The sequence below is a fragment of the Strix uralensis genome, chromosome 6 (assembly GCF_047716275.1).
Source record: "Strix uralensis isolate ZFMK-TIS-50842 chromosome 6, bStrUra1, whole genome shotgun sequence".
Lineage (NCBI taxonomy): Eukaryota > Metazoa > Chordata > Aves > Strigiformes > Strigidae > Strix > Strix uralensis.
Window position 1 is genome coordinate 26,182,853 of NC_133977.1, and position 21,911 is coordinate 26,204,763.

At 36.0% G+C, this 21,911-nt stretch overlaps 1 protein-coding gene across 1 annotated transcript in view; it reads left to right on the plus strand.

The window, feature by feature from the left end:
* KCNH7 (potassium voltage-gated channel subfamily H member 7) overlaps positions 1 to 21,911 on the plus strand; it is a 238,724-nt gene that overhangs the window by 197,522 nt on the left and 19,291 nt on the right. Inside the window, exons 10-12 of the mRNA XM_074873347.1 lie at positions 6,666 to 6,918; positions 10,444 to 10,649; positions 13,302 to 13,401. Of these exons, the coding sequence (XP_074729448.1) occupies positions 6,666 to 6,918; positions 10,444 to 10,649; positions 13,302 to 13,401 (559 nt within the window). The remainder of the gene's footprint in view (positions 1 to 6,665; positions 6,919 to 10,443; positions 10,650 to 13,301; positions 13,402 to 21,911) is intronic.

Sequence of the window (21,911 nt, forward strand, 5' to 3'; positions counted from 1 at the left end):
GTAATCATGCAAGTACAGCAGAGCACACACCTGTCTTGAAGGTTCAGAACCAGCAATGCTACTGTATCAAATAAAGGGCAGGTTCACCATTGCTTTGGTAAGGATTCTTTTGTGAGAAATTGGCCACTGATCACTGGATGACACACTACATTTGTTATTCTTGCTTTTCCTCCAGCTGTGATCACTTCTTATGATGAAAACAATTCTACCAATAGAACTATTGCCAGTGATCTTTGAACCAGAGAATTAGAAAAGTAAATCAAAATTTCAAAAGTAGAAAGGAGAAGTTCCTTATACCATCAGAAGGGTAATCCAAATCAGAAGTGTTTGGAACAAAAACTAACAGTAATTGGTTAAACAGAGGGAATATGTAATCATGGTGGAAAGCGGTACTGCTATTTGTCTATATGTCATAATGAAAATCATGAGACACATAAACCTATCAGAAAGTACTTCAGATATGATTAGCTGTAAAGATGTTCGTTCATTTTCTATAACAAGACCACTTAAAAAACATGAATGCCTATATTTAATCGGGTTACATAAAAGAAGTCCTCATAGAAAAAAAAAATACTTTCAAGAATTTCAATCTAGTTGTAAAATAATCCCTTATCAGTTTCTCACTGCATTGTATTTTGTGGTCTAATGTCTTAAAAACAAGAGTGATTAACAATTTTCCAACTATCACTATATTTTTGGAAAGACATGGATCTGGTCAGTTTCCAGCTTCTACAGACATTAAAATTCTCTGTTGATGAGGGAGTCAACAGTTTAAGAAACTGAAATAGTTTTCTGCGCTCCTCACCCAGCAATGTATCATATCTCAGAGATCACCTTTCAGATGTACTCAGAAACTGTAATAAGACTACAGATGAAGAACGATCCTCTGCATCTCCAGTAATTTCAACACAAAAATGTCACAAAAATTTGTGTCATGGCAATGACTGAAAGCAAAAGATCCTAATTCTTGATAAGGCTGTCAGACTTCAAATCTCATTGACAGGCAAATTAACTCACCATCACACACTGCTTCTCTTCGGTTTCAACCGTTGTAAAGACCTCCTTCGTATCCTGCAAAAAATATTAAAAAAAAAACCCAAACATAATCTGACTGCAATATTTTCCTGTATGAAGAAGAGGAATCATCAGAAATAATCCCTGTTCTATGTGGAGCCCAAGAGCTGCTGGAGCAAAATTATCATCACCTGTGAACCTGTTCATTCTTTTCTAAATGGTGAAAGCCCTTGGAAATGTTTTGGTGTTCTGCTTATAGAAATAGTTAATTTATTTAATTAACTATCACAGAAATAGTAAATTATAAATTCTTTCTAGAAATAGAACTAGGTTGAACTACAGAAACATTTAGCATAGAGGAAGATGTTATTAAAATCTGAGAGTCAAATGTTTGTGACAGAACTAAATCCCACACTACTCTTTCCATGACAGGGAAGACCTACTGGTGGACAAAGATCTTAAGTCAAAATCTACGCAGTGCAATTTGTGCGGGTAAAGAGTCTCAGATTAGTGCTAAAATTAGGTGGCAGAAAGATAAAAATTAAAGACATAGGTTATTTCACCAAATATATGAATTAGTATGAATTGATTTCACTCATTCTTGCACAACAAACTAAGACAGACAAAATGTTAATTTTGAATATAAATCCCCACTAGAGTGAGTCCTCCAAGGCATGGGATTTGTTCCCTATAATTAGTTCAAAATTTATTTTTCAAATAGTTCAAGAACTTTATTCAGCATTTAGTGATACCAGTGTCAACATATCCTGAGATCTATATTAAGCAGATGAGATCCAAACAGAGATTGTGTGTGGTCTACAACACAAATTATGTTCATTCCTGCCTCTTTGTACTTTTTGCTGCTCAATTTTTTTGCTGCGTTAGTTTTCACATGGGTCAGTTTCTCAAACCATTTCACGAGGACAGATCAAGACAGTGCAGGAATAAACAGATAATGTGGAGAAGGAACAGAATTCCTCTTCAATTTATGCCATCTTAAATTTTCAGATGAATTTAAGAGTCTACCTTTATTTTTCCCTCTACATGCTGGATATTTGCCATGCATAAATAAGTCTGGCTGATTCAAGGACAAGAAAGCCTTAGTCAAAATGAGTTTCAACACACCCCAAACAGACCCTCAAAACACAAGAGCCCTGTTGTGCTCTTCAATTGCTGCCTGGTATTTTTACATTTCAACAGAAAAAATGTATGACAGAAGATTATATGCAGAATTAAAGCAATATCTTTGATTGCTGGACTGCAGGGACTGGAGCATCTCTCATGCTAGGAAAGGCTGAGAGACCTGGGACTGTTCAGCCTGGAGAAGTGAAGGCTCGTGGGGGATCTCATCAATGTGAACAAATACCTGAAGGGAGAGTGTAAAGAAGACAGAACCAGACTCTTTTCATTGGTGCCCAGTGACAGGACCAGAGGCAAAGGGCACAAACTGAAACAGGAGGTTCCATCCAAACATCAGGAAACACTTTTTTACTGTGAGGATGACTGAGCACTAGCACAAGTTCCCCAGAGAGGTTGTGGAGTGTCCATCTTTGGAGGTATTCAAAAGCCATCTGGACATCATCCTGGGCTACCAGTTTCAGGTTGCCCTGCTTGAGCAGGGAGACTGGACAAGATGACCTCCAGAGGTCCCTTCTAACCTCAACCATTCTGTAATTCTGTTGGCATAAAATGTGATATTTCCATGTTTAATGACAATTATTGTGGCTGATATCCTGATTTGCTTTGGCTTGGATGCTTTCTAAATACTTTCTGTGGGACAGATGTCAATACCTGTTCCAGAACTGAGGACAGAAAATCTAAAAATTGTCAAGAATCTTATCATTCATCCAAACAAAACAAAGCTATCATTGCCCCAAATGTTTGCTAGTTGTCTGAGGTTAGGGAACATATATGTCTCCAATTCTGTTGTCACAAAAGTGTCTGATACATGTATGAGTGATACTTTGTTGTCATTTTGAAAAAGAGAAGATAATGAAGCTGGACTCCCTCTCCACTTACAGAAGACCACATTCTTCAAGGCAATGTGAATCCTGTCCCTACTATCCTCACCAAACTTCAATCACTTATTCCACATAAAATGTTTTACTTCTCTCTGAATGACACTTTTCTCCTCTCTAAGCATGCCAAGTACATAAACCAACATTATTTGACATGGAATAAGTTTTATTCCAGACAGGAAGAGTCAACTGAAGTTGGACTTGATAACTATCAATGAGAGACAACTGGAACCTATGATCACAGCATCACAACTATTTTTCCTTTTCTTTTTTTTTCTTCTTTTTTCGTTTTTTTTAAAGAGGGAAAGGGTTGAAGCTGATTTTATATCTTGTTACATGCCTTTTTTAGAAGATCTCTGTTTCTTGAATTGTGCATGAGTTCTGATCCTAAACATGATTCTAACCATGAGAATCCAAGATTTTTCTCACCAGGATCCGGTGGAATCTCTATTGAGGAAATACTGAGAGTAACAACAGAAACATGTCAGGAAAGAATGGAACAATTGAAACTCAAACCTGTAATCAAATGATTTATTAATTTTGGGTTTGTCATTGAGAATAATGCTATTTAAAGAGCAATTCTAGCTTCATAATTTTCAAAATTATATTTTAAAAATTATTTTATTTTTTCATTAAGATTATGCTGGTTTTTAGCTGTTTCGAAAAGTATATTCTAATTTTTTCTTGTCATATTGGAGTGAGACTTAAATGTGTTTAAAGACTCCAAAAGCTCACAAGAAATGAAGTGAAATGCAATATTTAGAGTTTTATTATTTTTAAGCTAATCTCATGATTTTGAAGACTGCATGGATGATTAATATTTAGAGTTGTCAGTATGTGTACACATAATGTATTGATGTTGATTGCCACATTATAAGAACATAATTTTCAATAAAATTGTTCCTGCTCTACACAGACAATCAAAGATTTCTGTGAGAATCAGATACTTCCTTATTAACACAAGCCAAAAATTGATGAATAAGAAATATTTTCTCAAAGTAATGAAAATCTGAATATTAAGAATGTACATGGAGGCTTGGGTTGGCAAGATGTTGTCTGTACTGCACAATATAAAACTTAGTTTGGAAACATCACATTTTGTATAGCATCAGCTACTGGACTTGGATTAAATACCTCACCTCATACAATGTGCACAATGTGGTAAGCTTTTAGTCATGTAGTGTATAGCAATGTTTTAACAAATTTATCTTCAAATCAGCTTCTTTTTTGCATTTTTAAACTTGTGTTAATGGAGTAATCTCCAAAACTCCATTGTAAATCAATGTTATTTGGGCACCTGTCTTCCTTTGAGACATTTGACAATTGTGGTATTAAAGAATAAATGTTCTTCCTCTGTGATATATAGCAACTATTATAGAGTGTAAGCTCCATGGGGCAGGGACTTTTTAATCACACATACTTGAACAGAGGCTAGTATCTTTCAGATGTTATTGGCATATAAACTATTAACTAATATCTAATGATTTTAGTACAGTTTCATGTTAAGTATAAAAGAATTATCAAAATAATTGTTTCTTTAAAGAAATACCCAAAGTATCTTCAGAAATATAAACCAACACACATGGTCTGCATGGGTTTTGCTTAATGGTAAAGTACAATCACTTGATAAACAGAAATTGATGTGAAAAATTAATACAATTTATCTTAAGGTTGTGCTCCTGACTTTCTAACAATTCAAATATCTTTTCATGTAAGTAGCTCTGAATTGAAAATATATTTCCTATTTTGCATCCTAAAAAAATGGAGCTCTTCTAAAAAATATTCAGATAAACGTAGAGCAAAAGAATTAATTCAAAATAGGTCTTTTGTACTCATGTGACTAGAGAACAATTTCAGAATAAACACCAGCAATTTTTCTCACCTGTATCATTGACCAGACATATTTGGTTAACAGTTACTCAGCATCATTCAGTAAATATGTTGCTACAACCTGCAATATTTTTATTTCAATATAATTACATTAAAAGAGTAATTGCATACTAAGCTATTTCTAGTGGTGTGATAGATACTGAAAACAACATGGCACCACAGAAGCTTTTCATTTATCATATTTTCCTTTGCTTATTGTTGTTGAATGCTGGCTTTTTCTGAGGATGTATAAATTTCATGTGGTAATGCCCTATAGCTTGTAAAATTTTTGTATATATGTGTTTTAAAACATGCTGTTTGTTATTTCACAGCATTGATTTCCATTAGCAACCATAGATACATTTCAACTCAGTTAAAGGTACTAATATTTCATTTGTAAACCATAGCTTGGCTTGTGTGGACAGAAGCCTCATATCAGAAATGTGTTCATCTTCTTCGTTAGCAAAGGATATGACTTGTGAATATCTTTATGCAATACAAGTGAATGCACAGACCTTTATTGTGCTGAATTAAGAATTAATATAGCGACAAGTGAATGCATTTTGTATATTTTTTTCTTCTGTGCAGGAATATTTGTGTTTGTAGAAACACAGTGCAGAGGATAAACAGGAATGAATTAATAGACTGCTCTAATAACAAAAAGACACATCCTGTTCATAAGACTGATAGCATCAGTTCATGTTTTGTCCTTAGAAATATGCAACAGATGTAACGGGTCCCAGGGAAAGCATATGACCCATTAACATCATTGACAGCATATAACAGGATTTAACAGAAAGAAAGGGTGGTTATATATAATGTGTCAGGCCCGTTCCTTGACACAGCGGAAAAAGTCACAAAGTGGCCAGTGCTCCCATAGAAGTCAGCAGCAGAAATGCTCGTTATAGGTAATAGGTAATATATTACCTAGGTAGGTAATATATTCATACAGGTAATATGATCCTAGACAATATAGAAAAGCTCACACCTAATGAGCATGTTGTAAGTAGCTCACTTTTTCCCTTCTAAACAAAATTAACATGTTACCATGGTACCCAAGAGGAATCCCATGGTTCTACTTCAGGCAAAACTCCCATTGTTCTAGTAAGAGATGAGTAAGGACCATAGCAACTAGCCCTGTAGTTTGCTGCACTAATCATCTGCCTATAGAAATCTGCATAACAACATTGTTTCAGCGGCACGTGTTGCTTTTTCTGATAAAAATCTAAGTCCTACACTTACAAGCAGAATATATGTAACATGAAAATCTCATTAAAATGCCCTCTCTGAAAAATATCTGATCTTGTTCAGATAGCTCTCACTTTACAAATTTCATGGTTATTTCAGCAAAACCCTCTCTTATATTAAATGTAGTTTTATAATTGGTAAAAAGGAAATAGACGACTTAGTGCAAATAGGTAAAATTCAGTCAAGACTCTCCCTTTAGCTGTCTTATTTGTTATTTTACTGCAGTATATTCATTCATATACCTTAATACCATTTGAAAGGAAAGAAATCTTAACAATGAATTTTGTAACCACTACATTTATTAGTATGTACATTAGTATTCACATCATATAAGCTTTGCAATATAAATTACACTATGCACTTGTTGAATTGTAATATTCTGACAGCCCTTAGGGTCACCTCTTTTTCTTTTTTTTTTTTGGTCACTTCTTTCTCTCTGTCCAGGAAGAAAACATAAAAATTATGTAAAGCAACTTTCATAGGATTCACATGAAATCCTTATGCTTGTCTTTGCAGGTCCTGAAGGGGTTTCCAGAATGCTTACAAGCTGACATTTGTCTTCACCTCAACCAAAATTTGCTTCAGAATTGCAAAGCTTTCCGGGGGGCTAGTAAAGGCTGTCTTCGAGCTTTGGCTATGAAATTTAAGACAACACATGCACCTCCTGGAGACACTTTAGTGCACTGTGGAGATGTTCTCACTGCTCTTTATTTTGTGTCAAGAGGCTCCATTGAAATCCTTAAAAGTGACATTGTTGTAGCCATTCTTGGTAAGTAGATTACGGAAGGCATGTTAAGAGAGTCAGGAAATTGAAAAGAAATATCCATTATTGTTCCTGGGGAAGGAAATCTGTAAATGTTTTACTCACTGTTATTTAAAATCAAGCAGAGAAATAATTTTTTTAAGGAGCAAAGTCTACGTTACTACAATAAATCATGTGCACCAAAGAGTCCACGCCTTTGAATATCTAAAATATAAGAGCAGAAGTGAGTCAGATTTATCCCTAGGTAAGTGGTAGGCTGCAAGTTGAAGCAAGCAGATATTGAATTACTTCAGTTCTGATTATGATGCAAGAACCAAAGTCAAGGATACCCTTTTCTTGAACTGTGTATGAGGGTACTGAGACACATAGACCCTCTATATGCTAAGTGGAGAAAAACATGTGTCTACTTTAGGCATTCAAAACGTCTTCTAGATGTTTTCAGAAATGTCTGCTTCTGCCCACTGAGCATATAGAAAAGGACAAGAATAAAAGATTAATCTGATCTAGATTGATACTTAAGTGTGATAACACTACTGTTTCCCCTATATTTCTTATTAACATGTTCTTGTTTGTATAGTGTGGGGACTTAGTTGCTTTCTTTCCCAATTAAGGTGGCTCAGAGCAATGTTCAATCCAGCTGGGAGCTCATCCACAGCTGGTGATGGCTCCTATGTGGAACAAATAAGACTTCATTAGCTACAGCAATTTTAAAAGTAAAATAACTAAAACCCTACCTAAACAAGACTGTTGATCTGTTTCTTCAATTTAATATCAGGTAATAAGAACACAAAGAATAATTGAGTACCTGAGTAAAGATTTTACTGTCAGAAACCTGCACTAGCTGTGACATCATTCATATGTTCTCCTTTCTGTTTGTCATCCACTTTACAGCCAGAAAAGTAGCTGAAGCAAAATGTGGACTGATTGCTACTGTTGCTACTAAACCATTTGTGACTGATTATTCTGCTAGTAATTTGCAGGGTGGATATGTGAGAAGAAGTACAAAGGTGTGCCTATAGCAATCCTTCCCTAGATTTAGATGGTGTTATCAAGATAATTTGTCATCTCATGCTGTTGCACCTCATCAGCTGGGCCAGCTTTGGGCACAAGCAAAGTAGGGAGCATGCAAGTATAATACTGTGAGGTTTTTACTTACCTGTGTGAGTGCCTTCCCCTGATTATGAACAGTGTGGTTCATTGAGGATTTCATCTCTTGTATCAAAAACTTGCAAATTTCTATAGCACTCACAATCAAGGAAAACTGACAAGTTTATGAACTCATTGATTTCTTCCTGGACCAAAGATGCAGAATTGTCGAGTTTTGCATGTTATGCCCATCAGATCCCTCTGCTTTCACACTGCAGCAGAAACCTAGGTATTTGCAGGCCAATTCCACTATATCTCTTCCAGCCTACAGCTCCTCACACCAGTGGCCACAGTTTGGAGCCTTGCTCTCCCAGGGAATTGTGGTCCAGACAGAAAGAGAGACATTTGTGCACAACTGAAAGGAACTGTTCTGTGGGCCCACATCTGTTGCATGATCCATGAGATGGGAGCCTGCCTGATAGCTGGCTCCAGTCAATGATTCTGTGGTACCTTGAAGAATCTGCTAAAAAAGAATAGAAGATGATATAAATGAAAATTACTCTGCAATGAAATCACACAGAAACATAACAAAGATTATCAATACTTAGCCAAACATTTTTAGTTAATTCCTCTTTCTGAAAAACATACACACAGAAAAGGACATAAAAATCACTCAATGCTTTGTCCTCTGGGGTTGAAAAGACTTCAGAGGTAGCATGGATGAAGTTTCCACCCTTAACAATTATTTCAACTTCATCACAGAAATCAAAGAGTTCTGAGAAATGTTGGGTTTGTCCCCCAGTTTTCCTCAACTCATCAGCACTGTCTGATGCTGCTGAGTGAGGTCTGATCAGTACTGGTCTAACAACAGAAACTCTGTGCCACATCCTTAGAAAATACAATGGCTGAGGACCTCATAAACTCTACTACCTCTTTCAGCTTTGCAGACAAGATAAAATATAAATAAATAGACAAATTATCTTGATAAAAATACTGCAATCATCTCAATCGTCATATTGCAGAGAAGGTACTATATGCCTTGAATAGGGACCTCTGCATTCATAAACATTAAGGCCAGAAGGACTATTAGATTATATTGGCTAACCTTTGTTATATCACTGACTCCTTTTACATTTCATGCCTTTAACTATCTGTTGTGTCTAATGAACTCTGATGAAAGAAAAACAACAGGTTTTGATCTGAAGACATAACAAGATGAACAAGTGACTACTTCTCTTGGCAGTTTATTTCCATAGTTAATAATTTTTATTGTTAAAAATGTGTCCTTTATTTCCAGTATAAAATTGTCGTGCTTCAATTTCTTTCCATTGTTTCTTGCTATGCATTTCTTAGTATATTCTAGAGGCATTTAGTACTGAGTAATTTTTCCTCTCTATAAGGATATATGCAATATAACCAGGTTACCCCTTAATCTACCTGTTAATAAGCTAAACAGGCTGGGCTCTTTAAGATCCTTATGGTAAATCAGCCCTTAAATAATTTTTTGCACCTTTTAGCTGCTTGCTCACCCAGTTTTCAGCTTCCTTTTTAGAAAATGGAGAAACCAGATCTACTTGCAGTAACCTAGTATAAAAGCCACAAATGTCTGAGAGGCAAAATCACCCATTTTTTTTACCAGTCTACTGTTTCTCAGTTGTTATGACCATTATTCTTTTCCACAAGTGTTTTCCTAGTTCCCCATAAACCCCATTTTGCAAGTAAGCCCTGCAACCCTTAGTTTAGAGCATATTTTCACTGGTTTATGGTTGCAGCTGCTCTGCATTTATGAAGGTTAGGTGCAGATTTTGAGCAAACAAGCAATTAAATAGAGATGACAATTTTAGCAAACAGGTACTGTGAATGTGTCATCATTAATGGAAAGAATTGTAATAGTATCAAAACAGATGCAGCTATGATTAAAGAGGTTCTTCAGAACAGCTTCTGCATCTTGGAAGCTTTTCATTCCCTCTGAAAAATATGAAAACTAAGTCATTTTCTACGGAAATATATTTTAAGTATGGTCTGTTTCTTCATGTAATTCTTAACAAAATGAGATTCCAGGCCAGACAGGTCCTGGACTCTACTGAACAACATCATTGTCATCATAACAATATGATTTAAATCAGCAAATAGTGTTTTTACAAGAAAGGACAAAGGAATGTGTTCTAGTCATGCTAATTTGACAGAACTGAAGAAAACCTGTGATGAAACTAGATTTTCCTTTCACTTAGTCCAGTTATATGCCTATGCAATTTCATAATAATCTTACTTCTAATATTTAATAATAATACTTTTGATTAACAACAACATATGTACAACAATCTGATTGTATCACTTCATGTAAAATCGAGTATTCTACACCATTATCATAAAGAAATACATCATTCAATTTAATGTCTTATTCGTGTTTAAAATAATAATCTCCATTTAATTTTCTTTCTGCAGGGAAAAATGATATTTTTGGAGAGATGGTACATCTTTATGCAAAACCAGGAAAGTCAAATGCAGATGTGAGAGCTTTAACTTACTGTGACTTACATAAGATCCAGCGAGAAGATCTACTAGAAGTTTTGGATATGTACCCTGAATTCTCTGATCTCTTCCTCACCAATCTAGAACTGACTTTTAATCTGAGAGATGAAACTGCAAAGGTACATACAATAATTGACTTTTTTTCTTAATATTGGGCCGAATCTGTCCCACAGTAACAAAACTTGAAAATAGCAATTGAAAACACAAGGTTAGCAAAATTAAAAGCTAAAAGCCTGAGGCCAAATCCTATTTTAAAAAAATATACTCACCTGATTGCTCCTACTGAAGTCAGTTAAACTCAGCAGAAGTCAATGAAATTATTCAGATGATGTTAATCTAACATGATTTGGTTCTATATTTAAGTAGTATTAAAGTTTCAGCCAGGGGGATTTTGAATGCTTTGTTAAAGCCATGGAAAATATGTTTTTTTGAGATGACTACAGCCTGGGTCACCACAAGGGGAACTTTTGCCACTAAATATAATTGTACAGCCATAACATAGAGATAAATCAGATTATCCAGATTCATTCTGTGTCTAACAATAGAAAATACTTAATTGCCTTTCAAACATGAATTGTTAATTCTCTTATCTTGGAGTGCACCCTACATCCTAGGAGACTAAAGGCATACAAGGGACTTTTCAAATTTCACTCAGTCTTCAGACTTGCAAGGATTTCTTGGTCTCTTTTCCCCACAGTGACTGTCCTAAGTGTCCTCTTTTTTGCAGATTGCATCTTCATGAAAGTAGAAAAATTACCAGTGTTTCCTTATTTCAGACTGCCTGAGTCAGTCTGAATTGGGAAAGAAAGGTGAGGTTTGACCAAAAGGGGAGAGGGGAAAGACTATTGTCCAGCTCATGCTACTGGAGCTGAAGGTTTCTCTAGAAAGTTGCAGAGTACACCAGTACTGGTCACCAAACATGGACTACACTGCTCACAGAATGACTAGTTTACATTTCATTATTTCTGAGATACTGCCGTTTTGTGGTTTCTGACTACACTTTTGAGGAAAAACAGAGGTTCAGTGAGAAGGAACTAACCTAATTTGGCTTCAAAGGCCTTCTGAGAAACAAGGAGACAAAGAACACTAAGTTTTGGGCTGTAAATGATAGGGACATCTTTGCTAATCACATGTGGATCTTTAGTTTAAAAAATTAGAACACATATAACTTGTGACAAGAAATGTCACTTCTTTATATGCTGAGCCTTTTTTTAAATAAAAGATCGTTCTGAAAATAAAAGACCAATTCTATTCTTTATTTTAAAAGTCAATCTTTTGTGTTTATTGAAAACGTCATCATTACTAATTACATGTGAAATACAATACAATGAATTTATAGTCTAGTGAGAAATTTAAGTTAAAACTGAAAGTCCACATATTTGAAAAATTCCTTGAGGATAAAGTCACATTAATGATTTTAATCTGATCAATTATTTCCTGCAATTACATTGTCATCGATGTTTTACCATTATTTTTTCCCAGACCTGAGAAAATCAAAACAAAATTCCATCTTCTGTGTTGTGGTACAGAATACACAAAGAAAGTTTCACAGCTCATGTTCCTTAGAAAATTTTCAATCATTTCTTACTGCTGTACCAGCCACTAAGAAAAAAATCACTAGACTTCAGAGTCAGGAAGGGAGGACAGGCTCACCCATGCCTCTGAGCTTGAAAAATCACAGTTTTCTCTAGCAATTCCACTTGCTTTCCACTGTCTATTGCAATCCAGAAAATCATCCCCCAAAAGAAGTGATGAGCATATTCTGATCCTCAAAACATCACTCAGATCCATATTTGTTATCTGAATAATAGGTGCTTCTGCCTCAACTTCTGCCCCATCTTCCTATTTATGTAAAAGTGCCTTTTTCTTCCTGCAGTTATTCTACCAGTGGGCCATCAACTTACCCACCAGGTTTACAACTAAGGGAATAGAGAAAGATGTAAACACTGCCCACTTCTTTCCCTCTGCCCTTCTCCCACATGCAAATCTGCTTACTTGAGCGGTATGGGAAACCTCACTAGCACAGGGAAGGGAAGTAGGCTGAAGCCAATGCCATGGGTATGTACACAAAGAGCATAACTGGTGTTATAATTGTTTATTTGTTGAAAGAAGAGTTAAATGCATCTTGTATTTATTATGGAAAAAAAAAAAAGAACATCCATGTTCTATAAGATGGATAGAAAAAGACAACATTGTGTTCTGCTATGGAAATAAGTATCTGAATTAACTGAATCGATAGAAAGGAAGGGAGGGTCTGGAAAGATAAAATCATGAGGGGTAAAGTGTCTGGTGCTTATCAACCTTAAATTTATTGTTGTAAAATATAACCTTTATAATCATTACTATGTAGTTAAATATAAATGCAATTACAATCAGTTATTGCATTACTTCTTGCAATAGTATACATTCTCTGTTACAGGTTATTTAATATTTTTTCATTAATTTCTCTAAGATTACTTAAACCACATGTGTGCAAGTTCAGGAAGCTAGTAACACATGAACACATGTCTTTCCATGTAAACTTCTTATCTGGATAGTTTTGTTTCACCATCAGGTGGTGACATAGTTGGTTTTGCTCAATCTGCATGAACTTTTGAACATTAGCATTGAGCAATACCATTAGCTGGGGATGGAGAGGTTGATCCAGACTGACTTGTGTAATATTACCTTTCTTAAAGCTTGAACATGATTAACAGTCAATCAGCTATTGAAAACCTGCTCTCTTTAGATGGGACTAATCTGTCATTATGTTTCATATTTCATTAATCAAGTCTGACCTCCTAATAAGATCACAAACTACTAATGATACGGATGGAGATAACTGCAAACTACGAAGACGGAAATTGTCCTTTCAAAGTGAAATAGAGAAAGGTAATTAACTTCATTTCTTACATTAGACAGCACTGCTTCATTATTTATTGGTATTTCACTTGGTAATGCTGGGTACATTAAGGTCCTATGTTGGCTGTTACTGTAGCAGCTCTTGAGAATAGAGTTGAGCAGCAAAAACAGTGTGTGCATTGTTCACTATATGGTTATATATGACTAGAGGATAACAGTTTCACCCTTCCATGACTTCACACCTATCAGTGCAGAGCTTTTCAAACACTAAACTACCTTATTGCCTTTGAGATATACACATATATATTTGTATATTATCTCTTACAAAATATCTATTTTCTGAGACACGAAGTTTTAAACTGTTTGAAGAAGCTAGTCTATTGGATTATTTATTAGCAGCATTAATTTTATTTCCTCAACAAAGTGCTTTGTTCAACTTGGCGCTAGGTAGTTTTTCCCCCTGGAATAAAAATATTTTGCTTTCAGGACACAGTAGATTCACCGTAGTCAGACTTTGATTCATACGCTAATGTGAAAATGGTTGTCCTGGCAAGAGTTCAGGTAACATTTTCTGTGCTTACATTCACCTTAGAGGCTTTTGGGAGTAATCCTGATGAAGGAAAATTCGGTGAAATATTAAACTGTGTCACCAGTATTCAGTACTGCTAAATACCAGGAATCGTAGATAGTAGCTGTGGTCAGACAGCAGCAGTCATGAAGTTAAGCTGATACTTGCAGGATTTTCATTTTTATGTAGGGAAAGCACAATTCCTTGAATAACATTACACTTTTATGGTCCAGTGATTTGTCTGACAAATTCTTGTCTTTAACACTCTGCAGTTAAATCCCAGTCCTAAATGCAGCATAATACCAATTTATAGAGTTGCAGAGTAGCTGATAATAAACAAGAACATTTTAAACATACATAGCAGGTATAATGCTCAATGAAGGAAGAGTTTAATCCAGAGTGTGGCTACTCAGAACAATGACATTGCCATTTGATCAAAGAAGCATCTTTAGGGCAGGAAGCCAAGACTGACAACAAATCTGTCAGGAAAATGTCCCCATGAAATATTCAATCTGCTCTTCACAAAGAATCTGTTGACAGAGGCGCTTTGCCTAAATAACCTTCACATTTCTTATGAGAAAACATATGCTGCCACCTAGTCAAGATGGAAGTGATCTTTCATGTTGTGCCTGCTGCAGAATTACAAATAGGCTCCTCGGGTGTCAATGTGGTTCCTGCCCAGTAGATTACACTGAACATCCTCTTGGAGACATTTATTTGCATTACTTTTGAAAGAATATAATTTCTCACAGCTTTGTCTTTGAAAAAAACTTGCACCAGTGGGGAAGAAGAGACAAGACTGGCAACAAGCTCCTTAGTCCTCTTAATGACTGTATAGTAGTTGGTAATGTCTGAGTTAAACAGAAGTGTGGTACTTTGGAAGTCCACCTGAGAAGAAGATGCAATCATAAGAGTCCTCTGCCAAGGACTGAGTGTACTTTTGGCCCACTGGTTTACTGCCCCTCTCTGGTCCCTGTTCAGATTCTCTATATGTTGCCATAGCCACAGCAGACGCCTCATAGTCATAGTTCAATGTCACTTTTTTGTGGCCTATCCTACATCATGTATGAGGTTTTAGAGTACTAGAGGTTACTACTGGTTTATAAAGTAATATTCTATTGATTTCAACACTTTACGTATAGGCAGGAATGGCATCATATTTTGATCCAGCATAGCTAGTCTATAATGATAAATATTTGAAGATGATCCTGCAGAATTCCTCAGAAGAACTGGAGTAGAAAAGACAGAGTTCCTGAACACACAGCTGGCAAATGCATTTCTGGTCATAGCATTCTTTTAACAATCATATTTTGATTTCAGAACTACACTTTGAACAGGATAGAGACACCCAGCATTCTCACTTTTATATTTTGATATTTTACATCTCACTAAATTTTTATTAATTTGTAATTATTAGGGGGGGATGCTCATGAAATGGTCTTCTAGCTGGCACTCTTTACTTTCAGCTGTACACCTACTAGCATGTCACACAGCTTGAAATTGTATTGTTTCCATCTTTAGTGTGATCATCTGCATTTTTCTGCCTTTTGGAGTGCTAAAAATGGGATTGTGTTATCTCAGCCTTCAGTTCATGCTAGCCTGATTTGGACCTTGTTGCCATGGTAACTCTTCCTGCACGAGTTCTATCAGGGGTTAAACAAAAACAACATAGATCTCTGTTATGCATCTGCAGTTAGTACCATTACTTTTCCAATTCTACACAAGACCTCTCACTCCGCCTATACATATTTCCACCATTTCTTACCTGTGTCAACAAAAATTGACTTTAGCTAGTACATTCGGCTCTGACATAATGTGATTCTAAAGGGTACAAGGCTATTTGAGGGACCAGCTTTTCTCTGGTTTCCAGAAAGAACTGTGATACCACAAGAGATCCCCTGCAAAAATTAACACATGCACTACATAGCAGCTTAATCTTGCTCCCACCCGAAAGAAATTCATTGCAGGTCTTTCAGAATAATGGACGATATTCCTTGCACAGGTGCAGTTGCAGCCTTAGCCAATTGCCATAGATGCTTGACAGTCAGCCAAGAAACCCTCTTCATGACTGCTTAAAATAAGCAGTATTTCTGCCTGGCAGTTCCAAACAAAGCTCTCAGCTGGGTTGGCAAGTTAGTCTCCTGCTGAAAACTGAGGGACAATGAGCTGCTCCATCTACATTCAGTTGTCTCCTTCTGCAGTGCAGAATACAATCTTTTCTTGCCCATTTCTCATTTTCCTCTAGTAGTTCTGTGGGAGTTAGCTAATTTCAAGGGAAATACAGAGGGGCAAGAAGTTTCTTTTGCTCAGCTAGTTCTGAGCGCAGATCTATTATTCCATGCTGAATGGGGCATCCTAGAGTTAGTTACATCAATATGAAATACAAACATATAGGCAAAAAATGCAAAAGTTACAGCCAGAGTGTAAATGAACTCACTGAGAACTTGAAAACTTGAGGCTTTGAAAAGACTTTTCTGGAGTTCAAACATTATTACTTTCACTAGCATCTTGTTTAACTTTATGTAGATGTTGGCTCTAAAATCTTAACCTTCTTGGGACTGTTCCAGTGTCCAGTTATTCTCATTAAAAGATATTCTTTGCATATAACTTTAACTCTTGTAACCCTTAGCTGAAGGCTATCGAAATTCTGGACGTGTTCTGAGCACTCACATGTAATTTTCTTGAAGCCCTAGAAGCAATCAGGTACGAAATCCTTTCCAAGCAGAAAAATTATTTTGGGCTAAAACTGTAGTTGTTATATAGCCAGATCATATCCACCCTTTGTTCTTTTGACAGGGCATATAAAATCTTCCCATCATATCCAAGGTAATTAAAATACTGGCTAAATAAACCAGCATGGACATACTAACTGGGAATGTAATGATGACCTCACTGAAATAAATCCTTATTCTGGATTTTTAGCTGTGATCAAAAACAGGAGCATCATCCCACAGACTCTAGCTGAGAGGATAGAACTCCAATGGAGTTGTATTGTTAAACTAGTAACTGGAGATTCAGGTAGCTAGCGATACTTAATCTTTAACTTTTGTCAGCTGGCCCAGGGAACTCATAACAAGGAATTTTTATGTCCACAGATGTGATTTTAAAAGGCCACAAAGCAAAGTTCTTATGAAATCTTGTTACACAATTATTGCGTACACTTGCCCGCATTGACACAGATTGTAACAATCAAGAAGGATATAAAATGCATTTTGCAGTGTTTCATTTTTAGCATGTTGTTAACTAAGTAAACTTATATAGTTCTTAATTTTAATTTGAAGAGTTATGCTTCTTGACCAGACTTTTCCAAAAGTGTCTACTGATCTACCCTTAAGGTAAGCACAGAAGACAGAGCTCTAATAAACTTATAATTGAATCTTGATTAGTATAGCTACCTTAAGGGTGCAGTGCTTACTTGTAGGTACTAGCCAGGCTAAGAAGCCAAACCATATTAACATAGCTTTATTATACAAGGTATCCAGAGGCAATATAGAAGACAAGGAAATCTTTCAGGAACTGATTCTCCTGCCTAAAAGCATGAGGTGAAGCAGTACCGAGAAAATGGGGAGACACCCCTTGCCCCTGCTCTCTCCCATTCTTGTCCCCTTCCCTCAGCTTATTTATTTAAATGCTTATTTTATGAAGAGATGACTCAGTCAAGCACTGTGCTGTGTCCCCAGCAAGAAAGTAGGGTAAGAATCTGGACAAAAATTGAAGCTCTTTCTTAACGGTGTTAAACTGTTAGTATTATGCTGATGAAGTTTGCTTGGGCTTAATTAGAAAAGAGTTTCTAATATTCAGCCAGAGTGTCAGGTGGTTAAATGACTAGAAAACAACTAATATCTTGTCCGGCAGAATATGGCTTGAGGCTTCAGGCAAGACCTCATGTCCCCAGAATCTTACGTTCAGCATGAAACCCCTAACAAAAAGTATATGGTTATCAGAGAGTCCACCACTGCAGTTCTCCATCTGCTCCTATTATTGTTATTGTTATTGCTGTTACTACAGTGCCTAGGAACCACCTCAGGGAGCTTCCACAGAAGAGTCTTGTTTCCAGGAGCTGCTCCCAGAGAGGCTGTTTCCAGAGGCCAAATCTGATCAAACTGTTGTATGCAGTCACACATACCCATAGCCATCCTTTGAAAAAAAAAAAAAAAGTAATAATAGTACCACAGTGAAAGCTGAAAGAGAAGAGAAGAGAAGAGAAGAGAAGAGAAGAGAAGAGAAGAGAAGAGAAGAGAAGAGAAGAGAAGAGAAGAGAAGAGAAGAGAAGAGAAGAGAAGAGAAGAGAAGAGAAGAGAAGAGAAGAGAAGAGAAGAGAAGAGAAGAGAAGAGAAGAGAAGAGAAGAGAAGAGAAGAGAAGAGAAGAGAAGAGAAGAGAAGAGAAGAGAAGAGAAGAGAAGAGAAGAGAAAAGAGAAGAGAATTCTAAACTTGATGGGAGAACTGCTTTGTCCTTTGCCATGAATCCCTTCTGAGGTGCATGTTTATAATTCTTTGTTTCTGATTTTTTAAGTATAGAATATTTCCCGAAGAATAAATCAAGAATTATCCTTCCATTATTAACTGATTAGCATTAAGGTTGATAAAAGCCAGACAGGGCAAAGAAAATTCAAGAGATAAGGTTGTCACTCCATCCCTAATTTATCTCATTGTACTAAAAATGGTACAAAAGAATAAATGAAGGACTGCATACTCACTTCAACTTTGAAATTCTTGGCTTTTTAAATGTGTCTCAAATTCAGTTATTCAAAACTAGCTCCTTTCTTAGTCCATTTAAAAAAAAAAAAAAAAGGAACATGGATCCTTATGGAAAAATTACCCAGTCTTTAGTCCAAGATGTTGGGGGGAGTTTTCAGTATCTTCTGCTGTTCCCTATTTCCAGAATCATCCAAACCCTCATGGCTTAGATATGAAACACAGCAAAGGACATATTAACTTACCCAACTCTCACAAGCAGCACTGAGACAGAAGAGTAATTCAAACAGTTCTCTCCAGTATAGCTCATTTCCTCCACCATCACTATCCAACCTACTGGAACATTTCAGCAAAATTGCCAGGACTTGTCATAATGGTGGAATTTCACTAGTTTTTATCTTTAAGTTCCCCAGTGAAGACCTAGGAGCTCCCAAATTAGGAATGAAATTGGAATTAGAGGAATCTTCTACCATTAAAAACAGTCACAGAAAAATAAGAACCTTAAAACTTTTTACTACTGAGAAGAGAAAATGTTTTAACTTTCCTAAAATATCACCAGTAACCTACTTTTCCTAGGAATAAGAATCTTCCTGCATGAGTTTCTAGACAGACGTCATTTTTCCTTGGTATTAGTCAAATACCACACACATATTTGACAGCACATTTTGTAAGTAGGGGGTCCTAAAGGTAGGTGGGAAATTTGAAGGGAAACATAATGAGTAGAAGTGAGGCAGAAGGAGGAAAACAAGCATGTGCTGAAGAATATAAGGATTTCCACACCACAGGTTTCAGGAACCATTGTAAATCTTTGGCATTGTTTCAAATGTTGAGGTCAGACATCCACTCTACCAAGGTGATGAACAAGGACTTACAGATACACAAATCCATGTACCAGGTGGAACTCTAGATAAATTTGTTCTACTAGCTTAAGAAATGTCTCAAGAAATGTGTGTGCACCTTTAAGAACTCTTGTCTCTGCCATGTTCTGAGAAAGGCCAAGCTTTGATATAACTGTACCTGTTTCAAAAGATTATTTTTAAGCCAAAAAATCTCTGATGGAAAGAATCTATTTTGACTTGTTCTTTGTTTCACCTAAGTTCTGCTGGATATTATGCAGAAGGGCATAACTATATGTGTTGTTCACAAAAGGAAAAGTTGTAGTAATGTAGTCAGTCCTCATCATAAAAATCTGGCACTGTTGCTAAATTAAATTATTGATGAATATGTGATGACTTCAGGGTTCATTACATTGCTCTTTTTTATTTCTAAAATTTATAATCCTGTGGTCCTCAAATGTGAAGAAATATCTTTATCACTGAGTAGGCACTGTGTGCTTTATTACTTCCCCTAATTATAACTAAAAAGCTGCAAATGTAACCACAAAAATGTTTCCACTTTTAAGTGAATCCTAGTGCAACTAACCACCAGAATACTATGCAATTATTTAGATTAACAAAAGCAAATTAACTGTATGTGAAAAGCAGCCTTTATATTAATACTCTCACTGTACTAAGCATTGTTACTATATTATATGTGATATATAAATAGTTCTCCTGTTCACAGATTCTTGCCACACAAAGTACACTGCAGATTTAAAGAGTACAGCTTGTTTTCAGAGCTTTAGGACCAACTAGTTCTCCTGATCATACCAATTTCTATTTTTTCAGCTAACTTTTCAGATATGTTTTGGAAAACATTTAGATCTGAACTTCTCAGGCTACCCAATAAACATTTTGCACAGCTTTCAAACTACTTTCTTTTTTTCATGCACACTAACTTTGTGATTTTTGCATACAGTTTTCATGCATTAAAACCCATCCAAAAAGTAGGTAGTTAACTTGAACAGTGCTATAATCATCAATGATGTTTCACCAAGGAGCAAGAAAAACCTCCAGAGATACTAATTTATGCTCTCTTATCACTTCAGGTTATTAGTTATAAGGACTTTATGATTAAACTTTCCTTAGTTTTTGCTTTTTTCTGTACTACTTTGTCCTCAGGGATGTATTGGTAATGTGCAAATGTTGGAGCAAGCTATGCTTTCAGCAGGCACTCAAAAATTTTTATGAAAGCAGCACTTCTCAATTTCCCTGATCACGAGTCATGACCTGAGATGATCATGACGACAACAGAAGACTGTCCTGACAACAGACAAATTTCTCTTCAGCTGAAAAATGGTAAAGTGCTTTGTCCAAGTTGTTCATCTTCAGGAATGGACTTTCAGATAATCTTTTCTGGGACATGTTCCTTGTCAGGACATGTGTTGAGGCTGGTTTTGACAAACATCCAGATGTCACAATATGCAGCGTCAGAACTCTGAGGCTGAGTGTAGGCCAAGTTGTTTCTGAGAAACAAGAGCACAAGCACTAAAGCTCAAGAGTTATAAATGTCTTAGGTTTGTTTAAGCAAATTCAGGGTAAGTTATAGCACTTTCTGATATTTGAGAAGGGTTAAATATCTCTATAGACAAGGCCAAAATCAGTTTTCAGACAATTTTTCTAGTAGCAAAGGTGGAATAGCTCTCATATCAAATGTTGCCTATAAAATGAAGTCCAGAATTTTATCTATTGCTTGTCGTGCATTTGTAAAGATTGTGGGCATCATGTCCTTCTCCCATTGGAAAATAAATCCACTGAAGTTCTTCATACTGTTGCCCATAAGACTGTTTGTAAATCAGTACCATTTTTTCTCTGAAGATTTTAAATTCACTAAAATTAAACAATGAAGAGTTAACAGAACATATGAATTATAAATCCATTCTGAAGTCTATCAGTGGAAGGTCCTGTATGAATGTAATTTTCAAGTAAAAATATTAATTGCAGATTGGGTTAAGAGACCCAATCTGAAAGACCCAAGTCAAAGAAAGGATGGCAACAGGAACAAAAGTGTCAGACATCTTGCCTGTGGATTTCATTGTTATAATAATATATTTTAAAGGAATACAAATTACTATAACTTTTCCTTTTATTCTTAAATATGTGAAAAATATGACAAAAAGGTACATCTTCACCACAGCAACAGTTATGTACTGAATGACCAGATGCTGGGTTGCTTTTCATTTTCATGTTTACAAGCAGTCGGCTTCCTCCTTTTTGATATTCTTCCATTACCTAGTCTATCAGAAGGCACTCAGCTATTTCTAGCAATGCACTCCATACCAGTCACATTCAACTAAGTATGAAGCAAACAATAAGGAAAAAGAATTAGGAACATTTTAATTAGCAGTTTAATAAGCCTAAAGTCCCTGTTTGGCATTCTATAGAGTAGTTTAGCCTG